Below are 22,565 nucleotides of genomic sequence, written 5' to 3' on the forward strand. Positions count from 1 at the left end.
CGACAAATCTGCGGCAACTGTGTGATGCCATCATGTCAATATGGACCAAAATCTCTGAGGAATGCTTCCAGCACCTTGTTGAATCTATGCCACAAAGAACTGAGGCAGTTCTGAAGGCAAAAGGGGGTCCAACCAGTTACTAGCGTGGTGTACCTAATAAAGTGGCCGGTGAGTGTACACATACACACACAGGCAAAAACAGAATTATCCTCCTCCTTTTGGCAGCGGGCGATAAATGTGTTTTGACCACAAGCACAGAGGAATCTTTGCAGCTGTTTGGTTTTGTTGAGCTTATATTGCTGAAAATTGAAAGGAACACATGCAGACAACTCTTTGTGTTCAGAATTTATTCGTCTGTCTGTTTGACGTGTCCTTTCATTTACAGCTCCCTCTAAATCAGATGTCTCCAGTCCTGGTCCTCAAGGGCCACTGTCCTACATGTTTTACGGTGGATGTGTCTCTGCTTCAGCTCACTAATGAGTGATTAACAGGCTTCTGCAGAGGTTGAAGACCTGCTGAAGAGCAGGGAAACAAATAAGCTGTGCAGGGTAGTGGCCCTCGAGGACCAGGACTGAGGACCACCGCTCTAAATGAGTAAAGTGTCTGCACAGCAGAAGAATTGGAAACATTTTAGATTGAAAACACGACATAGAAGCTCTTACAGTCTCAAGTGACTACTCAAAGAGAAGGACTGTAATTTAAATTCACCATAACAATAATTACGTTCAAACCAAATTTAAGAGAGAGTTCATWAAAAAAGATTAGACTCAGTCGCTGACTAAATAAAATCCATCTAACAGCAATCAGGTGAATTATGTGAAAAACTAGTTTTCAAGGCTTAAMGTTTTACTGTTAAATTGTCAAACTTTTTATTCAGTCAGTTTTGTTATAAAGAGTATGCTGATAAGTGGATTACCAAAAGATTTATGACATGTCAAAGTCGAGGCCCGTGGCCCAATTGTGGCCCACCATGGCATTTTATGTGGTCCGTGAGAGGTTTAAAGATGTGTTTAAGTTCAGAATTCCTAATAGCAGCTACTCACCACAACTCATAAGTGAAACTCTTACTGTTAATATTATTTCTGTATTATTTATTTCACATTTAGACAGTCAAGTGTTTGTTTTTGTAGTGTCTTCACTCAGACATGGTCAGCAAATTAAAAATTAAAGCTTAATTATTAAATTATTACCTTCATTGTTTGCAAGTTATATTTATTTATAAAGCWTATTTAAATATTAGCTTTAAATATATTAGCTTAAGCTACTTAAACCGAAATAAAAAAAGACATATCTATCACTGTCATTACCCAGCTAACAGTCAAACACCAGCGTCAGCCCAGCTATCGGAGAGACTCAAGTTATATTTCCTCACTTTCTAAATGGAATAAACATAGTCACTTACTGCTTCTGAGTTTCCTTCATCCTCATCGATGACTCCAACATACTTTAGTTTCATGTTTTGTATCATCACCACGGTGCTCCCGTGCCTCGCCAAATTACTTTTGTAAAGCTTGTCACATATTTGTTATTTTTGTGAAGCGTGAAGAGCTCCCACACTTTTTGAAGACTTCTGTCAAACTGTTTTCTCTGCATCGACCATTTGTGGAATTTACTTAATTCCCTTTGAAAATACAGTCTCTGCTTCGTTGCATGCACACACCAAGTTTTTCAAGTTTATGGGCAACTCTCTACAGGTCAAGTGACACATAAATCGCCCAACAAAAYGAATCGATAATAAAATTTGTTGCCAACACTTTTAATGGTTGATTTTTATCAATTTTATCRATTTGTTGATGGAGCTCTGGAGCTGTTTGTACCCATTGTGGTGATGATGTTGTAACAAAAACATAAYTGGCACAAGACTTAAAGCTTTTCAACTGTAAATTGTATGTGTGCTCAAAACTGCACAACACCTGTGTAAAATGCAAAGGTTTATAAACAACTTCTATCAATGCTGTTAGGAAATGATAAACTAAATACTGAGCAGTCATTTTTACTATGAGTGGATCTTAGCCTACATGCATCACCCTGAATGTAAAAAATCTGTCTGGACTGGTCAAACTGAATTAACACATCAGACATCAGTAGAACCTGTACTGGTATCACCTTGTGTGTGTGTGTGTGTGTGTGTGTGTGTGTGTGTGTGTGTGTGTGTGTGTGTGTTTCATTGCTCTGAACTAATTCACATTATACATTCGTATAAATAAAACAAGTATATTTTAAAGTTTCGTGCCAGGGGTTGCATCTCTGTAGAGAATATTTTTGAATGATGCACTTCCTAAAAGCTGTGGGTATTAAACTCACCCTGCAGTGTTTTTAGTTTTGTTCCTGTTAAAGGGATGACAGAGCCTTGGCACCTAATGTGATGGGAAATTTCCCTCTGAAAAYAAATCCTTGTTCTTGGGTTTCATGTTTCTGGCAGTAACCAGAGCATGTTTGCATAAAGTAAGGCATACAATGATCAACTTTTATGTATCAGAAAAGTAAGATTTTTTTTTCAGAATGCATAGCCCTTGTTTAAAGGTGTTTGCCTGCCCAGATCTAGACCACAACATCCTGTGATAAAACGGTAAAATAATGATACAGGAAAAACACGGAGTTGACAGTTGTGTGATGGATTTGATTTAAAGAAAGCAAATATAGAATCATACAAAATTAAACTTACTGAATAGACTRTTTTTGTATATTTTCAATTACTTTACATAATCATAAAAGTGGCAACGGTAAGACTGAATATTTGAGGGGGGAAAAATCTTAATCAAAAAACTTACTTCAGCACTCAAGCTGAGAACATTATGAGGCCCTTGGGATGAAGGGAGAATGACAAATTATTACATGTTTGACTTTTGACACTCCTCCTCATAAATAATCAAGTCAGTAATCACTGACAAATGCAAAATAGTGGGTCTGTGATGAATCTACTTCACCCCAGGAGGGTTGTCTGAGCCAAGTCAGCTGTTCAYCAGAGACACAAACTGTTTGTTGCTCTTCTGGATGATGACTCAAGAAGTTTTTGCTGGTAATTGATCCCAGACAGACTCAAACTATCAGTATGATACAGAAGCCTCGCAGACCTCATGCTAGTTTTTGCATTTGACCCATTAAATGTCAACACATGGTGCACAGTAGACCAGAACTGATCTGCCAAACTGTTAACAGGTGTCTACCTCCTCATGTTATGGCTGCTCTTTCTCTTATAAAGAATGTTAAGAAAATTACATAAGATTTAGCTTCAAATGTACAACTACACAACTAAATAAAAAAAAAGAAATATCAAATAGAAATATTTAATTTTGTCTTATAATATGTAAATGTTTTGCACTGGTAAAGCTCTTCAAAATGTTAAAAAGAAAGGAGCCTTAACRTAATGGGTTAACCAGATGACAAACATCAAAAAAGTATAAAGAGTAGAAGCAAGCCCTGCCCTCAAACTCTCCAGCTGGTCTCAAGGCCACTCCAGCATAATATTTTTCCTTACACTGCAGTTTCCTTTTTAGTCATCATGCCTCCTTTTAAAAGCTTGTTGTTTAGAGGCTGTGAGCTTCATTCATCACTACTGAAGGTCTAGATGGTTATACTCCACGTTAAATGTCAAAGAAGACAGATTTGTTTTTCACAAGCTGATATAATTAGCTGAAGTGACAAATGTATGAGAAAATAAGATTACAATACAATGTTTTTTTTTTTCTTTGTGCAGTCAGTTTAGGAGAGTAATGAGAGGCTCAGCTCCCCTCCTACTTTTCTTTTTTCTTATAAACATTTGTCAATATCTTACACAGAATTCACCCTAAACACTGAAGAACATTGATACTTTATAAAGCAGCATACAGGACTGAGCCTGACGGTTCACAATAACAAACATCACAAATCAAGCTCAGCGTATTTACRTAAAGTACAGGATTTGAAGATTTACTGTAAAATACTTAAAGTTTCATTTTTAGTTAGCCTCAGATTGAGTCATGCATTAAACCGGCCAAGCTTGTTAAAACTACACACCACAGATACAAACACTGAGGCATCATTATGGCTACTCTGTGTGGTTTGTTTTATTGTTGTGCATTGGCTCCAAAGATTCTGGCTTTTACTGTTGTGTGAAAGTTTGTTGCTTATACGAGCTAATTTTTCACTTTTCAGTTTCATGATGGGTGTTTCACCCCCAACTCGGGTTATTAGATTTTTCCAAACGTAAGCTCCAAAATTTCAGATGTAAACATCAGATGAAGCAGTGTTGGAGCATTTTTAGCTCATAAAACTGCTAATGAGAAATTCTGGGAAATAACGGAGTGAACATTGAGTAAGTTTTGAGTTTTCACCTCCCTTTTACAGCAAATGCAGTAAGATTTGTTGTTAACATTAGGAAGATGGTTTATTATGAAGGAGTTTTGGCTGTCTCTGTGTTAATTTCAAATGTTTACTGATTGAGTATTTTAACATAGACAGTTGCAGACRGAGACAGTTTGGTTTTAGTTTGTGGCCTTACAGACCTAGAATAAGTGCAAGTTTTCATGTTTACACTCGTATATGTTTTTCATGTTGATTCTCAGATCAAATGAACTATTAGTGCTTTCTAATAAGTGGCTGATCTGAAGTGTTGGATAAATATTTGCCTCCTGGTAGATTGTTTTTAATTAAAAAACAGAAGGTGTGAGCATGCACACCTTTAAATGCCAGATCCCTGTGGCCCTGAGCACCTAACCTGTCATGGCAAACTGCTAATTGTGTGCTGATGCTGGCATCCTGATCACACATAAAAGGAGCTGTGCTTGCTTTTTGTTGTGATTTATATTGCAAATAAAGTCCATGGAGAGAGATTTCCTACAGTTCACCGGTAGAATTTGCTGATTTATGGAGGTCCTAATTAGTTCTCACCTCTGTAAGAAGGCAGCACAGACATGTGATGCTCCTCCAACTTCAGACAGCAGAGGCACTTCTGCTATGGTAACCTTCTGGGTCAAGGTTTTTATTTATTTATTTATTTATGTTTAGTTTTTTTTGTTTGTTTGTTTGTTTTTCTATTGGAAAAGCCTCATTCAGCTGCTTTTCTTCAAAAAGAAGTCTTCACATTTGAGATGAGTCATTAACTCTGTGTCGGATATAATTCAACCAGATTTATGTGGTCATTTTTGTCAATCAGATCAAATTCAACAGAGCTGAGTTTGTTCATTTTGATTAGCAGATGATTTGGGTTACAGTAAATGATGTGCTGCCATCTGCTGGCTGAAATGTTAGATTAATTGTTGACTAAGTCACTAACTATTGTCTGTGAGGGAGTCTTGATTTCAGGTCTTGAAACGTGTTTCCTAGTTTAGATTTTGAGATAGGACGACAACAAATTAAAGCTGCTGTATGAGGTGTTGGTCTTCCAGTATAACCTTCAGTGCCTGATTAGAGTTTGGGAATTTGGTTAAATATAACTATTTCATTATGAGTTACAAATAAGTCACATATTTTAAATTACTTTTTAACAGTTATACATTTTTCCTGGTGATTTCTTGTTTACCTTATATAAATCAACCACCTACACAAGTTTACCTCTGCCATTATTGTGCTGTAACAACAGGGTGCCTGCAGGCCTTAATGAACTGTTGCACCAGACTGACTGACAGGAAGCATGAAGCCGACAGGAGAACAGTCTATTGAAACAATGGAAGGAATTTTTCAACACCTTTTTTTTTAAAAGGTCATACAAACTGGAGATTGCAAAACATGTTTATTGTTTCTAATTAAGAGAGCTTAAGCTTTTCCACAAGAACAAACAAAATGAGATGGTTGTAAAACACAGGCATGAGGGTTGGCAAAGATAATGTTTAATTTCAAGAAAAGCTGACAGTAGTCTGCTTTACTGTAGGAGAAACAACACAGGAAATAGGCAGAAAGTCTAGTTCAAGCTGTTGATGGTGTGGGTTTTTCTGGGTCACACATGTGACCTTTGACCCACCAGACGAAGCAGAAGTTCATCTAGAAAACATTTATCTTTGATTGTCTCTGCTTACTTTTGTATTACACTGTATACTTCTTGTTGTCATATATGCAACCTGTAACATCTGTGTGGTCGTGTTTCCAAAGGAAATGGCCAAACAACTGCAGGAAGAGGAGGAGCAAAGGAGCAGAGAGCAGGACTCTTTGAGTGAAGGTACAGTATAAGCTTTGCAGTTCAATTTTTAAATGTATAGTTATGAAATGTATGCTTGTGTAACATTTCACCAAAATTCAGATATATCAACTTTTGTTTTTGTTTTATTTTGCTTGACTAAATGTTTAAAACAGGTTTGTCACTATCATTGCATTTGGTGTTTCTTTAGATGTTTCATGAGCATGAAAAAGCATGCCCTMCATAGATATTTATTTCTATTTATTTGTTCCTTCATATTTTTTGTTATGCATGACAGCATGTTTTTAATGGCCTGCTTCTAAACAGTATTATAAAATGTTTAAAAAAATGCTATTAACTAATGTGAAATGGATCTTACTTTTATTAGAAATGAACAATGATATATGAATATTTAAATAGATGTTAAAATATATGAATTTGACTGATTTATGTCAGTGTTCTTCAACCCTGGTCCTCAGGGCACACTGTCCCTCATACTTTTGTTTCCCTGCTTCAACACAGCTGATTTCAATTGATAGCTGATTGCAGGTAATCATCTGAATCAGGTGTGTTAAAGCAGGGAACATCTAAAACATACAGGACAATGTGCCCTGAGGTCCAGGGTTGGGAAACTAGTTTGTGACTACCTAATGTTACCACTAGGTGGTGATAATGTATCAAGTTGTTTGCTGACTTTAATGGTGCTTTTCAAGACGTGTGTACTTTTTTGTAATACAATGACAAAGTAGGTAATACTGTCTACTAGTGCTATCAATGAGCTCCACCTTTACCATCCCACCCTTCCACACTGGTCTGTTAAATTAGTGAGGAAGTTAAGGAATGCAAGCATTTTGAATAATGGAATTAGCAAGGGCATACAAGTCTGTTCTCAGGTGGACATGCTCATTTTTAAACACATATGTGAAACAGGAGAAGTTTTTCCTCATCAAAATTAATGTGACAAATTAATATTCATTTATGTTGAATTTCTGTGTTCAGATTCATGTTAAAATTGTGATGTAACAGTTTGTTGTGACCAAAAAGAAAAAATAAGTAGGTCCTCTGGATGGGTTCTTCTTTAGTGAAACGTTTCGTCTCTCCTCCAAGAGACTTCTTCAGTCTGATGAGTTTCAGGTGAAACTCAGCCTCATAAGCACTGCCTCCACATGGTGGACAAAGAGGTTAGTCACATGCAAAAGAGGGCCATCGCTTAACAATAGGCTTGATTAGCTCTGTTGTTCATAGAGGGTCATGTGTCCCATCACCTGACTCATTGGTTTGGATGCTTCGGCTGTGGTTATTTGGCACAGAAGCATCCAAACCAATAAGTCAGGTGATGGGGCACATGACCCTCTATGAACAACAGAGCTAATCAAGCCTATTGTTAAGCGATGGCCCTCTTTTGCATTTGACTAACCCGTTTGTCCATGTGGAGGCAGTGCTTATGAGGCTGAGTTTCACCTGAAACTCATCAGACTGAAGAAGTCTCTTGGAGGAGAGACGAAATGTTTCACTAAAGAACACATCCAGAGGACCTACTTATTTTTTCTTTTTGATTTTTTTCTACCTGGATTACTGAGATACATCAGGACAGTTTGTTGTGACACTTTTTGAGGTGTAATAATTAGCACCATATGAGAAAATGGTGAAAAGTGAGAATGAGTCATGTGATCTTTTTCTGTCTGTGGATAAAGATCAAATGCTTGGAAATAAATTGAATAACTGCCTGTAGTTTTACTTACAGTATTTTTGCTTGAAATACCTGTTGTAGTTTTTATTTTATTTTATGTTTGCCTTGTAATTAACTGCACCTGTCTTGCAGCATCGACTAACATACTCACCTTCCTCCACTGCTTTTGTGTTTGCATGTTTGGCCTATTAAAGGCAGCACCAGTGACCCTGCTCTGCCATCCCCTCACCAGCACACTGTCAACAAGCCTCACCAAGGGGAGGAGCAGTACTCATCTACTGCCACTAGGCGGCAGTGTTCTACCTCTCAGAATGGCTCAGAGGTAACTGGGCCTCAGGCCAGCTCTCCCAGGAGGGCAGCAGCTCAGAGAAACACAACTTCATGGTCAAATCAAGGATGTGTAGATTCCAGCAGGCAAATGAGGAGTGAAATGAGAGAGCCAGTAAATGAGGATTCAGACGACTCCGACACAGTTTTTAACCAGCAGCTCGCTTTTTGGTGCCGGAGGTTGTATGGTAGATCGAACAGGACAGCTCATCAACAGCCAGCGCCGTCTCAACAGCAGCATGAGAGGAATCGCAGACGTTTTTCCTCTCGCAGAAGCCTCCCAGATGAGTTCAACAGCTGGCAGGAGGAGGAGACGGAGAACTTGGACGAGCACCGCTATGAAAATGATGACTTCCAAAACAGAACAGCTAGGAGGGAGGCTGAGGAGAGAAACCACAGAGATGGGAGTTTGCTCCGGAGCAGGGAGCAGGAGACAGACTGCAGGTCGTCTGAGGTTCGAGCAAGGTGGTGTCGTCGTAGTGAATCGGTCAGGTCACCCGACAGAGGTAGACGGAGAGACCTGTCGAGGACCTGGAGTTACAAAGACAGCTCTGACAAACATGTCCGTTTTCAGGATGATGACAGACGGCGCAGGCAGCAGAGCGAGAACAACCAGGTGTGGGAGATGCTCGGCCGGATACTCAAAGAGCGTGGTGTGCCCGTGAGGTTCGGTGGCAGCGGGGCGCCGCTGCAGATAGGACCTCAAAGCAGAGACAGCGAGGTGCTTCACAGAAGTCAGGTCTCCTATCGTGACTCCCAACCACATCAGAGGGCCTTCCAGAGAGCCGCCATCACCAGGCACAGTTTCCATGGAGATATCAGAGAGAGGAGGAGACTGTCACACCAGGAGAACAGTGGGAGAGATCACAGAGAGGTCCAAGACAGGCCCCGTGATGATAAAGAGCTGAATGAGATTAATAGAGGAGATCCTGTTAACAGAGAAAGACCAGGCAGCAGGAGGGGGAAGGAGCACAAATACACAAACGCTCATGAGAACGGAGAGAGAAACCCGAGCCGTAGCAGAGTCAGGAGGACGGCGAGTGAACGTGGGCACTGGCACAGGATCACAGAAGAAAGGTGGAGCTCTGAGGAGGAGCAGGAGGCGGAGAGGAGAGGAGAGCGTCCTAGACGAAGAGCCCTGCAGCGTAGCCAAAGCTTCAGCAGCAGAAGGGCTTCAACCCAGCACAGGTTGAGCCGCGAGGCCGCAGGTAACACCCAGACCTGCTGCTGAGCCTCATCTGCAGAGGGGAACGCTTCCAGTCATGTTTCCTTCCTCTTTATTTACACCTGAGCTCCTCTTTGTTTACACCTGAGCTCCTCTTTGTTTACACCTGAGCTCCTCTTTGTTTACACCTGAGCTCCTCACCTTCCCTCCGTTCTTCTCCTGCTGCAGTCCTGGGCTCCAGCTGGAGCTTCGGCTTCTCTTTGTTTGGGGCCTTTTTCTGGTTTTATTTCTTCAGTTGATTGATTGTAGTTCACTGAATACATCCAGTCTCACCTTTTCTCATCTTTTATTCATGGTGATTTAATGAAATGWCTTTTCAATGATTTCTTTTACTTCTGGTTTCTTTGTGTGATTCTAAATGTCATTAGGGTGTGGTGCATTCCTGACTCAGCATATTTTTATGATTCATCCCTGACTGTGTCAATTTGTTTTTCTTGTGATTAGCAAATCTCATGATTGTGACACTGTTCTGATAGTTGCTTACATTTTCTTTTTATCTGTTTTTTTGAAATGTCACTGTTTAACTTTGTGCTTAGGGGCTTCGCTTGAACCTGAACCAAGAGAGGCAAGCCTGAATCTGGGGGAGCTGCAGCAGGTCTTATTAGACGAGGAATTGGCTCGTAAGCTTCAGCAGGAAGAGGAAAAGCTGTTAAGAAGGGTGAGTAATCTAAAACCTGGTTTAACAGGATGGTGAAAAAATATTTAATTAAAGATATTTGTTTTCTTTTGCTTTTCTCGTGATCTTCTTTTCACAGGTGTCCCAATCCTCGTCACGTGGCTCTTATCCAGAAGGGGACTTCAGAGTAGCACAAGTAGCACAAGATGAGGTGCACCAGTGAGCTAATGACATTTTTTTATATTTAACATTAATCTGGAAAAAAATCAAACCATGTTTGTTTGCTTTTTCTTAATATCTAGGAAATTGCACGCTTTATGCAGAAGCAGGAAATTAAGTCCAAGCGTCGATCTCGTGAGCTGGAAGGTCCAGCCTCTTGGCAAGAACACCGAGCAATGATCAGTCATCACGACAGACGAGCTACCAGAGAGAGACAGGTACGAATGTCCATCTTAAAGTTCATTCATCATCTTTTTATGGCGTTCTGGTTTATAGGCTCAGCTTTCACTAAAAAAAAAACAACTAAAAACTCTCCTTTTTTTCTCAGGTTCAACGAGAGCGACTGGACTCCGAAGGCCTTCCTTCACCCACTGACGACTGCTTCCCAGAGAACCAGCCTCCCAGTCCCATCACCACCATACCGTAAGGAAGACAAACGCTGCATGTCTGCATTGTTACCGTATGTCTTCAACATTCCCTGTATATGCTGACGTTAAACTGTAATCACTCCAGAAAAGCTGAGCCCACGAGAAATGTTGCAGAAGATTTGGACCCAACTTTCCAGGCCAGGAGGCAGGACTCAGAGAGCTTCCGAGAAGGACCAACGGGTGCTGTAAACAGGATAGATGACCGTCAAAATGAAACTGTCTAAACAATAGTTGCTCGTTGACTCATTGTTCTCTTCAATAGGTCCAGCCAGTGGGTCACATCCCAAGGCTCAGTCGGGCTTACACGACTTCCTCGAGGAAACCACATTCATCCCTCCAACAAAGAGGCAGCCAGACAAACCAGGGAGGAGTAAACCCAAAGAGAAGAAAGAGGGCTGCAAGCAACARTAGTGTTCAACACACTGCTGTTTGTTGGAGTTTATATGTTTTTACTAAACTTATTAGTCCAACTARTTCTCATTATTGCTATATTATGACTAATTGAAGGACACACCCCAGCTGGCACTTTGATAAGGACACATTTTAATGAACTTGATGAAGAATTATGCTAACATGTTGGACTCACCTGTAGGATTTCCAGAAGGTAATTTAGTTCTTTCACACTTACAGGTTATGTTTAGATGTCCTTTCTGCTGCAGAAACACTAAATGTATCAGTTCAGTCTTGTATCATGTGCAGGTTTATTCTAAAACGTCGGTTATAAATGTGTGTCTCTGTGTCTCCCCTCCTCTCACCTGTTGACAGCTGAGACCCCCTTCCTCTACACCCTGAACACAACAAGGCAGTCTGACACACAGAGACAAAACCAGATTTCATCTTAGCTGAGAGAGTTAACAGGACTCTATCAGAAACACTGAACTGTTTTCTGTCAAGCTTTGCCAACTTTGTTTCTGAGCAGTTTGTCCTGTTTTCAGTTTACAGTTGTACAAAGACAATCAAATGATGTTATTTCCCTGTTCAACACACTGTTCTGGTTAAAAAGGTGTATATTTACCTGCATAGTCTTTATTGTAAAGCTCTGTAATATTACTACATAGGTATACCAGATAAGATTAGAAAAGCCATTCTTGCCCTTTTGTAAGAGTCAAAGATCCCAGCTCACAGCTCCACTGCTAGCTGCTACTGCAAGGTTAACTACTTTTACATTTGTTGAAATATGACACCAAAGACCAGCACTGAGCTGTCAGCCTGGATCCAGTTATACCAGATAGGAATATTTATACAAAACACTAAGTACTCCCAGTAGTAAATGACGCTTGATTTTAATTTGCATGTTAATGTTTTTTTTTTGTTTTTTTTGTTTAGTCTGTTATTATTTCTGTTATTACATGTTTTGTATATTTCTTCAGTGCTCATCTGGACCACAGTGTATGAAGACATGCTGCATGAAAACACAGCAAATAACAAAAATACTATTTATTGAGTTCATTACAAATAAAAAATATGTACATTGTAAAAGTATGCCTACAGTACACTTGAATCCAGTGTGAATATAAACTCTGTGATCACATTTTATCTTAACATTCAGAAAAAGATCTTTATGATAAAAGTGCACGTTGTGAAATACGTATAAATGTAACTCCTCACAAGAAGAGACGCTTGTGAACTTTGATAGACATCACTCGACTCCCTTATGACTCAGACGTCGTAAAATGTGAAGTCACAATAGGTGTGGGCTCGCATTTCACCCATTAACCCACACGCATTTCTTAAACGTTCCGTTCTGTAAAGAAGGGCGGCTGCTACGGTTCAGAAACTAAATGTAGCATTTAAAAAGCAACCAAAAAAAATCATTTCCTGTTGGCCTTATCTCGCTGCCCACCTTACTGTGCTCAATGAGAATGGTTTCTCAGAAACACAAAAGCCTGTTGGGGTTTTCCACCTGACCCTGGAGCCTCATTATGCTCACTTGTGTGTGTTTTTGTGAAGCTGCCAAGTGTGTTAMTCACAATGACACACGTTTGTGAGTGTAGGAAAAAGGCACGAGGGTGAGTGACTAACAGGCACTGTCAATGTTCTTGTGATTTATAAAATATTGCTTCACAGACAACTTGTATTGCCTCTGAAGCTCAGCCAGCAGTAATGAGGTCCTGTACACAGCAGGCATTTTCTGCTTTAAAAATGTAAACTAGCAGGACTGGGGGGGAAACGGGGAAAACCCTCATGGACTTTTTCACTACCAGTTTGGCAACAGCTGGAAAGTCCTCTGATTGTGTACCAAGCTGCCAGCAGGCATCACTACTACCTTACAGTAAAACTYGTTCATGGGTGTATGTAAAATAGTTTTTTTTAAGTCTGTAGAAACCGTTCTAGTTTTCCCACAAAATTAGTCAAAAACAGACCCACACACTACATTTATGCGTTCAGAAATCAGTAGGTAACCACGTTAAGCCTTTTGCAGCCGCTCTCTGAGCTGACGTCTTTAGATGAAGGCGTGTGTGGGTTTAAAATTAGCACTGACTCAAATCTRTAGACAGCTGGACACCCACATACAGTGTACAACTCACACACACAGTGATAACACACATTCACATCACTTGCTTTAACAAACACGACTGGCTCTAATAAGTCCTCTGAAATAGGTCTTTGAACAAAAATGACCGAAACGTCGTGTTTTTGTTTCAGTCGGGGAAGTACAGCCTCGGTGTCTGCTGCTGTATGTGACTGAGACGTTCTTTGTCATCTCCTTAGTTTTAGTTTTTTTTCTTTCCTACTCTGAATTCCCCCTCCTCCCATGTTTGTGTAGAGTCAAAGGATCATTGTATTGTCTAATTATTGAGCAAAATGTAATCCACCCTGCTGAGATTACAAAGGAAGTGCTTTCTCACGTGCATCAGGTTGAATCTCTCCTTTGTAAGCGTTTACAAAATGGCCCAATGGATTGAATCCATAAAAAGAAAACCTGTGGTTCAGCATCACAGTATAAACATTACTTCTTCAACAGAACTCCAGATGCTACGGTGTGATGGGGCTGTCGGCCGTTTTCCTCCCATCATGCACTGAGCTCCTCTGAGGGCTCTTTGATCAGGGACTCTGTGCTGCTGCCCTGTTCYTGCTGGGCCTCGTGAAAACTGCACTCGATGGCTACTAATGTCCTGGGTTCATCTAAGGACGAAGAGGRAGATGTTTTTGTTAGGATTAGTAAATCAAATGTCAAGAGTGCTGCAGTCGTTACGTTTGATCTCACAGACCTGTAGGGCTTCTAATGATTGGTGTCTTTGTTGGCTTCTTCTCTTGATTCTTTTCTGGCTTCTTTCTTTTCTGGTTGAATTTTACAGCTGCAAACACGATGGTGACAACGGCGACGATGAAAAGCGCCATCAGAACTGCGATAATGACTTCATACATCACCGTTGTTCTCCACTGTTCTGTGTCACGTGGTTCTAAACACCAGGAAAACGTMCAAGTTCAACTGATGTACTTTAAATAGAAACAAGTTAGATGCATGAGGCGAGGCATGCACTCGGGTCTTACCTGGTTGTTTTGGTTTGTTCACAGAGCTGAAGGTCACGCACTGAATATCAGAGGATGGGTTTCCTTTGGCCACAATCACTTGATCGTGATGGGGACACCTTTGGAATTTGTCATTGAGAAAAATGACTTTTCTTGGTTTCTTTTAAAACCACAATAAATTGTGATTGTATTTGGTGTGTCGAGTGTAAAATACACATTTTTCCACTAACATTTTATTATTTAGATCACCGTTCTTACATTTTGCAATTTCTTTGACTAAATGTCAAATTTAAAGTCTTTTTTAAGCACTTCAGTAGAAAACAGAACTGAATGTTAGTTTCTTAATTTCTGCATCATCAGTGACTTTTTTTNGTTTTGGTTTGTTCACAGAGCTGAAGGTCACGCACTGAATATCAGAGGATGGGTTTCCTTTGGCCACAATCACTTGATCGTGATGGGGACACCTTTGGAATTTGTCAATGAGAAAAATGACTTTTCTTGGTTTCTTTTAAAACCACAATAAATTGTGATTGTATTTGGTGTGTCGAGTGTAAAATACACATTTTTCCACTAACATTTTATTATTTAGATCACCGTTCTTACATTTTGCAATTTCTTTGACTAAATGTCAAATTTAAAGTTTTTTTAAGCACTTCAGTAGAAAACAGAACTGAATGTTAGTTTCTTAATTTCTGCATCATCAGTGACTTTTTTTTAAATACTATAGTAAAAAAAGAAAAAGTAGAAGACATACAGTATATAGGAACTGTAACGAGAGAAACCGATAGAAATTAGACAACGTGAAATATACACAAATAACACACAGGACAACACACCTGACATCTGACCAAATGAAGAGAACAAACACCCAGCAACCAAACATAAACATATGTATGTACATATACCCATACTCACATACTGTATATAAACATATACACATATACACATCCACACCTAAGTACAATAGGTACAACCTCGCTAAATAATATACACCAAACACACACGTGTCAAATTTAAAGTTAATATATGAACATAAAAATCATAAATCTAAAAGTAAAAGATAAATATTAAATTTAAATGTTGAATTCACATTTTAGTATTTCAGAATGGAACACAGCCTTTGCGGTTGGTGCTCGGCTCTTGTGATGTCATCATCATGAGACAATATCAACCACTAACGCTTAGCCACAACATTTCAAATTTTCACTTTTACAGTTAGATTTACACATTTAGACATAGGGTTTAATATTTACACACATTGAACTTTTAAGTTGAGCATTTAATTTAAAAAAATGAGCAAAATGTAAGAACAGGATAGTGACATTTAAAAGCATTTTATTTTACACTTTGAGTGCTCCATACATACAGCTGTCAGAAAGCTCACCTGATACTCCAGGGTTTACACTTTTGAAAACTCTTGTCGTTGAAGGTTCCATTTGGACAGGGTCTGCAAGAACCTGAGGATGGAGAACAATGTCTGAGCTGATTTGTGTTGCGGACAGCTGATCAGGTGAAATGAAATAAACGTCTAAAGTTTTCCTCACCATCATCTGCACGCTCATAGCCTTTTCCACATTCAATGAAACAGTGGGAGCACGCTTCATCCGCACAGATGAGTCCGGCTTTGCAGCCACACTGTGTGTCACTTTGGATGGTGCAGTCTTTCAAATGGATTTGAGCACCTAGAAGGCAATGGGGTCTTGTGTAAGTGGAGGTAAGTTCAGACTGTGATGAACTGCAGGGTTATTGTCACTCAGTGGACCCAGTAACGTACCGACACACTGTGAACACCTGGTACACCTGTACTCCTTGGGTTTCAGTGTAAAAGTCCCAGGATCACAAGGTTTGCAGAGGGTTTTCGGATTAGGACCACACAGCCTCACCAGCCTGTTCCCTACAAAGAAGCACAGGAAGAAGAAGAAGAAATCAGACATWACTTCACTGTGAACTCCGTCACAGTGGCTGTAAATTGAGCTTTACTAGTTCTGAGATCATTTCAGACTGAGCTGATAATTCACACACAACATTTATAAATATAAAATAGTTAGCCAGAGTCAGTAGTTGGATTTCTGAATGGATTAATCAGTCACATCGTTTTACGTGTTTGTTGTGGGATTAGGTGAGAAACCACTGAAACTATCTGGGTTCATGCAGCCACCACAGTGGAACTCCTCCATACTTAGGAATGTAACCTTTGAACATTTACCAGAACATGAAAAACTGAAAAAATCTGGTAATTTTATCAAATATATTACATGTTTTAAATGTTCTTTGTTGATTTTAAGAACAGTAACAGAAGAAATGACATGCAAGTCTTTATAAAACATTAGTTTTTTTATGTGTGTGAAGTAAGTTCAAAAATACATGATTTTTTTTAATATTATAGTTTTAAAAATTACCAGGATGGCATTCCTGACAGCAAACATCATTCCCGTTTGAAGTCCATATCTTGCAGCCCATGTCGRTCTGTCCAGGACTGGTCCTGCAGCCCTGAGAGAGCAGAGTCAGAACCAGCAGCCAGAGGATCCCAGCCATCCTGCAGTCAGCTCCAAAGCCTCCAAGGTAATCCAATCCAGGAATTAATCCAAGAGAACTCTCAGGTATCCTTCTAACTATTCTTCTTCTCGTTGTTATTGTTGATCTAAATCTTGATTTCTGTTTGTTCTTCAGCCTCTTTGATGCTCCCTGTAATTTCCAGTTTAAAAGAAGCTGCAGTGATGATCTGTCACCAGTCTGTCACAAACTCACCTCACAGCTGCTGAGCCTCCTTTTTACAGGGCAGTTTTTTTTAAACTTCCTCCCATGAAGTGGGGGCGTGGCTTTCAYATGTAGAGGTAATGTTGGTCTGAAGATGAAACAAAGAAATGATGTTAAATATGCTGACTAAAATATAGAATATAACTTTTAAAAATCAAGCTTAAAAARGTAAAATAATTATCTGACCTGTTTTGAACCTGTTTTTTCCACGTATCAGTTTGTTGCGTTCACTCATTTTTCCTGCCCCCCCCCATTTATGAGGAAGTGATTGGCTGCAATGTAATCATTCATCTGTTTCCTGCAGATTGTGTGATGATTGTTTCACCGCAGATCCAGATAACATCAGAAAGTGAACAATAAATCTGTGTGAGGCAGGGTTTTCCCCACAGGAATCAGAGCTGTGGAATAAAGTTTGTTATTAAAGCTGAGATGAACAGAATTGAAAGTGTTWAAGCCAGAGGTRCCCAAAGTGGGGCCCGTGGGCCAAATTTGGCCCGCCAAGCCATTTGATTTGGYCCACTAGCAGTTATCCTGGTTATTAGATTATAATCTCCTGTTTCATGTAGAAATACTATATTTGCACTTAGTCTTTTCAAACATTGGTCCAACTATAGGTACAAGGAGCTCTAGTCAGATAAACTTAACTCATGGTGCTCACTTTATCTTTGAACTWTGTTAAGATTAAACTTAAAATACAAGTAACTTCAAGAGACATTTATATTAGATTTAAGTTCATTTCTAGATTTGCACACCTTATAAGACCCCATATACTCAAATTTTAAATTATGAAAAGTCCCATGAGCCTTTGCTGCCCGAGCAAACRTTGAATTTTMTCCATGTCCATGGGCTGGAAAAAAATGTGGACAACCGCACTGGCTGCAGCTTAATCATAAAAAATACAACTTTCCTTGAAATATTTACATTTCGTGTATTATATTACTGCATTTGGCCCACCCCACTCAGATTGGTTTTAATTTTGGCCCTTTCAGAGAAAATGTTTGGGCACCCCTGGTTCAAGCTGTAGATCAGGGGTGTCAAATTCATTTTCACTGAGGGCCACATGAGCGTTRTGGTGGCCCTCGATGGGCCAGGTGTAATTTTGTAATTTTTACTTTTCATGTTTAACTTGACTAAACAGCGTTTTCACACATGTCCTCTTATAAACACTGTACAACTGATTAAATCTGAAATGCAGAAATAATATTAAAAGTAAAACTAAGAGTTTTACTCATTGATGAGTTGTAGTGAGTAGCTGCCACCTTGAATTCTGAACTCTCCCACTTCCTGACAGGGAACTCCCATTAATGATCAACATGTAATATGGCAGTTTTAGTCTGTGGTCGACGCTGGATTTAAAGCAGCTGATTTTAGGACATCATAAGACCTTATTACTGAGCTAACTAACTAAATTGCTCAGTTACTTAAAGCCAACAGCTCAGGGGCAGGATAGGTATTATAATCTTTCACCTTTTAAATTTGTTTATATTGTTGCATTTAATCATAAATTTAAAGTTTACCATTTATATAAGAAACAATTTTCATATTAAGTGAAAAAAAAAAACACACAGGCAGGCCAAATGTGGCCCGCGGGCCTTGAGTTTGACACATGTGGTTTTAAAGATTACATAACTTTATTAAACATTATCTGGGAAGGACTTCATTGGTGCAGACTGTGTGGATATTTGACTGAAATCATTAAAAATACATTTTTTATCTTACTGATAAATAATTATCTAATTTTAAAATACTGGAGGTAATCTGTCACACTTAATATTTTATTGATTATATCTATATTAGGTGTGATAGATTAYTTACATTTTTTAAGTTGAGTAATTTTCAAATTTCTGAAATGTAAAAGTTCAAATTTAAGCAGATTACAGCGGAACGGTCAGATAAGATCATTAATTTCAGGTCAGGTCAGGAAYATTTGCTGACTCGTTGCAGAGCTGTGAGCTCAGATTGCTGACGGTTCTTTTCCAGAAGATTTTGTCMGATTTGTGTTGCTTGCAGCAGGTTTCTTTTCACACACTGCAGAGCTGACGTGTGGAAAAAAACACGTGAAAGTGGATCCTTTCTGAGCCAATACAATCTGCAACCTGGACCATGACTGTTTAGTTACTGTAGTGTGACTACAGTGTGTGAGGTGGCCTGAGCAGGTTATTTTACTACAGAAGTTGCTGTAAAATACATTATTATAGATGCTTCCCACCACCCCGGTCTTCTAAAACAAAACAAGTTTATCTTCAACCTTGAAAAGGTAGGAAAATCTCTCCTTCAGGATAAAACTAATAATCCACTGATGCGCTGCATTCAGAATTTATCCCACAGATTTGAAGCTGTAATCTTGTTGTTTCGGATTATTCGACGGGACTTTCCTGCTGTTAAAAAGATTTAACCAAGCTTCACAGACAACAAAAAAATGAGTCACAAGAGGAAGCTTTTTTTTTTTATAAATTATCTCATTTTAGATTCGACAGAATTAGGACTCACACGCCTGAGTCATGTTACAAAAATCTGATCTGAAGTCACGTGAGACAGAAAGGCTTGAGGGTACTGACAAATGAAAAACTCCCCACACTATCATAAATTATCATTATTATTGTCTTGTCAAATGCTTTGTTTTTTCCCTGAAGATAACAAAAGTGAAATCAAAAGTRCAGGATAAGTATCAAACTGAAAAGAAATCTGCTCCTGTTGTATTGTTACATATTTTTGACCTGTATGGTATTAAGCTGTTATTTACTTCGAAAAGGGAACTGGGGTTCCAGTAAAGTACGTTTTGACTCTGGGAAATTTCCTGGCTTGTGATGGGATCCGAGGTGACTTACAGCAGTCTGAACTCAGATGTCAAGTGACAGTGAGCGTTAGAAAACAAAACAGATAAAACACCTTGCTGGTGTTTGTCACGTTCGTCCTGCTTCACCAATAACCTTTGGCCTTTTGATGCAACACCCAAGCAACATGTCGTCTCCTTTAGGAGCAGCGACTTGAGAGTGATGTCAAGAGTCAGCAGCCTCAGCCAACACAGGCTTGACTGAGAAACACCTCCCACACTTACCCTTCAGCCTCCCCCCAAACAAGCAGCTATGACGTAAAGTAAACTCTAATTAACATGTGGGGAATACTTTGTACTTGTTCAGTAAACACTGCAGCAGATTTGTTCAACCTGCTGGTAAATGATGCTGTGTGTGTGTGGCCTTGTTTTTCCTATATCGTGGGGACCGGGTGCTCCTTGTGGGGCCCAAAGCCTGGGTCCCACAACTTCAGAGGCTGATTTTGGGTGGGGGGTTAGGTTTAGGACCAAGGTGTGAATTGAGTTTAGGTTAGTTTTAGGGTCAGGTAGGTACCTGTGAGGTTAGCTTAGGGTCAGGTAGGTACCTGTGAGGTTAGTTTAGGGTCAGGTAGGTACCTGTGAGGTTAGCTTAGGGTTGGTGGTCAGGGTTAGGATATAAAATTATCAAAAAATGAATGGAAGTCAATGGACAGGCCCCACAAGGGTATAAAAACAAGTTTGTGTGTGTGTGTGTGTGTGTGTGTGTGCGTGTGTGTGTGTGTGTACTGGCAGGTTCTCTCAGTTAAACTGCAGCGGTCAGTTGTGACAGAAATAGTAGGAACTTCACAGTTAACAGAAATTAATTGCAGTCTGTCAGCAGCCTGTAGATGAGAAGACCTGCCTCTGATGTCACTTCCTTCCTGTGAGACGCGCTCGGGCGCGTTGKAGTGTGACGCTGCTGCTTTGTGGTTGGTGGGGTCGATAAGATTAACAGGGGTCTGTCTGCCCGCGCTGTAAGCAGTGACTTGAAAGTCACATCTGCCCACCTGGAAAGTACGCAGAGYGCCGGTGCTGGAAGTTCCACGCACGGGTGGGAGCCAAGAGACGTCAATCAAATGTTGATGACACATTGAGTGTTGCAGAGCAGCAGACCTACAGTTTATCTGAAAGCTGGAGACGAAACGCATCGGTTTGTTCTGAGCTCTGTTCATCACAAAAGGGTCGTTTTCGTGACAAACCTCACTGCTTTTCTTAGAGCTGAGTGTCTCCATCTGGTGGTGTTTCTGTTTTGTCAACTAAATATCATCTCTGATTTGATGCTTTTACGTTTCAGTCCACACACAACAGAAACAGTTTTGTTGTTTGTTTCTAGTTTCTTTAAAATTTCAGAAGTGAARGATTAAAATCTCTTGTTCTGACCAATCATTGGGCAGAAATGTGTCAAAACAGATTTCAGATGGACAGCTCTGAGGAGGTAAGTGTTTGTCTCAGGGAAAKTTACTATTTTATTTCCTGTTWTTTAACCAGGCATTAAGATCACACATCTTTTGCAAGGGAGGCTCTGAAGGCGTGGTTTTGTGTTTTGGAGGAATACCTGAAGAAAACCCACAAAAGCATGAGGAGAACATGCAAACCCTGCACAGAAAGACCCCAGGTCTGAAACGGGAATCAAACTCATGACCTTCTTGCTGAGGTGCCAGTACGAACCACTGATCCACTGTGCCGCCCCCACTGAAAAGCACAAAACCCTGAGTGTCACCCAGCTCATATAGAAAATAAAAAGCTGTGTGAATGTGCTCCAATGACGGTCGACAAATATTTGAACATATATACTTTTTTTAATTCATATATAATAAATTTTTATGTACAATTTATCTTTTTTTTGTAACGAAACAAAAAGAAAAGAAAGCTTTGATTGCAAACAGTGTTTCATACTAAAAAAAGGGAAGGACAGACAAAATGGGAAAGTGCTCAGGAAAACTTGTGTTGTTTCCCTGTTTTTGTGTTTAGGTCGATASAACGGGGGGGCTGCCGTTGTTTTGTAAGGAGATCATTTTGTTAGCCAGGATTCCCCTTGAGGTCAGTCTGAACTCACGTGAAATGCAAAGTAAATCAGTAGAAAGGTTTGGCTTTATAAACAGCTCAGACGTTACGAAGAAGCATCCACATGGTGTGAGGCTCTGGCTTTTAGCACGCTGACTTCTCGGCACACAGCCACGTTGGGGCTCTGCTGTTTGGATCTCAGTCAGYTGGGTGACACATTTAATGGTACATTCGAATAAAGCGCAGCCGAAGCAGTGAAAACTGGCTGCGACTCACAAAGATGYCTGATTGTCTGTCGGGGAGCTGCAGTTAGACACACGGTGACACCGTCAAYGCAACGCGACCACATAAATAACATCACAACATCATCCAGTGTACGGGTTCATCTTTTAGAACATCGGCACGAGGTAACCTCCTCCCCCCGTTAATACTTTCAAAACAATGATAACAAATCGTTAAAGCAGTTGACAGTCATGCACTATTCAGCCTTTGTTTTTTTTTTGTTTTTTTAATGACTGGGTTCAAATGAAGCTGAAGGTTGGTTAGTGTTGGCAGGTGAGAGCTCCAACAAGCTGCTGGCCAGAGGAACGGGCCCAGAGTCTGAGTGCACACTGATGCTGGAGGATGTAGGCCAGCGTTGTCGGTCCAGGTCTGAGGGATCCAGTCCCAGCCACGTGAAAGGTCTTGTAGAGCCAAAAAAWGATAATAATTAAAAATCCTAAACGGAGTAAACACTCCGGAGAATGTCTGCATGGCAGCTTTAAAGACATCACCACTGAAAACCACTCACAKTTCACAAACTGTACATGTCAGTAAAAACAAAAACAGTTTTGTTCAGCCTGTGCTTCGGAGCGATACTCCATCCTTTGTGCTAAACGCAGCGTGTTCCTTTCTGTGGACATCAGACAGCTGTGGGTGGGTG

General features: G+C 39.9%; 2 protein-coding genes and 1 long non-coding RNA gene across 6 annotated transcripts in view; 1 reads left to right on the top strand and 2 right to left on the bottom strand.

Moving 5' to 3' along the window:
- ccdc187 (coiled-coil domain containing 187) overlaps positions 1-12,075 on the top strand; it is a 20,998-nt gene extending 8,923 nt beyond the window's left edge. For 3 of the 4 annotated variants that reach the window (XM_014010938.1, XM_014010936.1, XM_014010935.1), the window contains exons 6-13: positions 6,067-6,133; positions 7,976-9,316; positions 9,870-9,991; positions 10,089-10,160; positions 10,252-10,386; positions 10,497-10,591; positions 10,682-10,776; positions 10,859-12,075. In XM_014010938.1, the coding sequence (XP_013866392.1) occupies positions 6,067-6,133; positions 7,976-9,316; positions 9,870-9,991; positions 10,089-10,160; positions 10,252-10,386; positions 10,497-10,591; positions 10,682-10,776; positions 10,859-11,007 (2,076 nt within the window). In that variant the 3' untranslated portion in view covers positions 11,008-12,075. The remainder of the gene's footprint in view (positions 1-6,066; positions 6,134-7,975; positions 9,317-9,869; positions 9,992-10,088; positions 10,161-10,251; positions 10,387-10,496; positions 10,592-10,681; positions 10,777-10,858) is intronic. The other variant, XM_014010939.1, reaches the window with a different exon arrangement.
- Positions 11,909-14,185, bottom strand: LOC106519323 (uncharacterized). The gene is made up of 3 exons (XR_001310434.1): positions 14,092-14,185; positions 13,809-14,000; positions 11,909-13,722 (listed from the first exon to the last, which is right to left on the bottom strand). It is a non-coding gene; the product is annotated as an uncharacterized LOC106519323 (long non-coding RNA).
- A 125-nt stretch (positions 14,186-14,310) lies between these two features.
- On the bottom strand, positions 14,311-17,050 carry tnfrsf9a (tumor necrosis factor receptor superfamily, member 9a). Its single transcript, XM_014010869.1, has 6 exons — positions 16,470-17,050; positions 15,845-15,964; positions 15,615-15,752; positions 15,455-15,527; positions 14,435-14,534; positions 14,311-14,346 (listed from the first exon to the last, which is right to left on the bottom strand). Exons 1-6 carry the CDS (start codon positions 16,603-16,605, stop codon positions 14,311-14,313), a joined length of 603 nt encoding a protein of 200 aa, XP_013866323.1. The 5' UTR covers positions 16,606-17,050.
- Between the last annotated feature and the right edge of the window lie 5,515 nt (positions 17,051-22,565).

This window comes from Austrofundulus limnaeus, unplaced genomic scaffold (assembly GCF_001266775.1).
Source record: "Austrofundulus limnaeus strain Quisiro unplaced genomic scaffold, Austrofundulus_limnaeus-1.0 Scaffold75, whole genome shotgun sequence".
Lineage (NCBI taxonomy): Eukaryota > Metazoa > Chordata > Actinopteri > Cyprinodontiformes > Rivulidae > Austrofundulus > Austrofundulus limnaeus.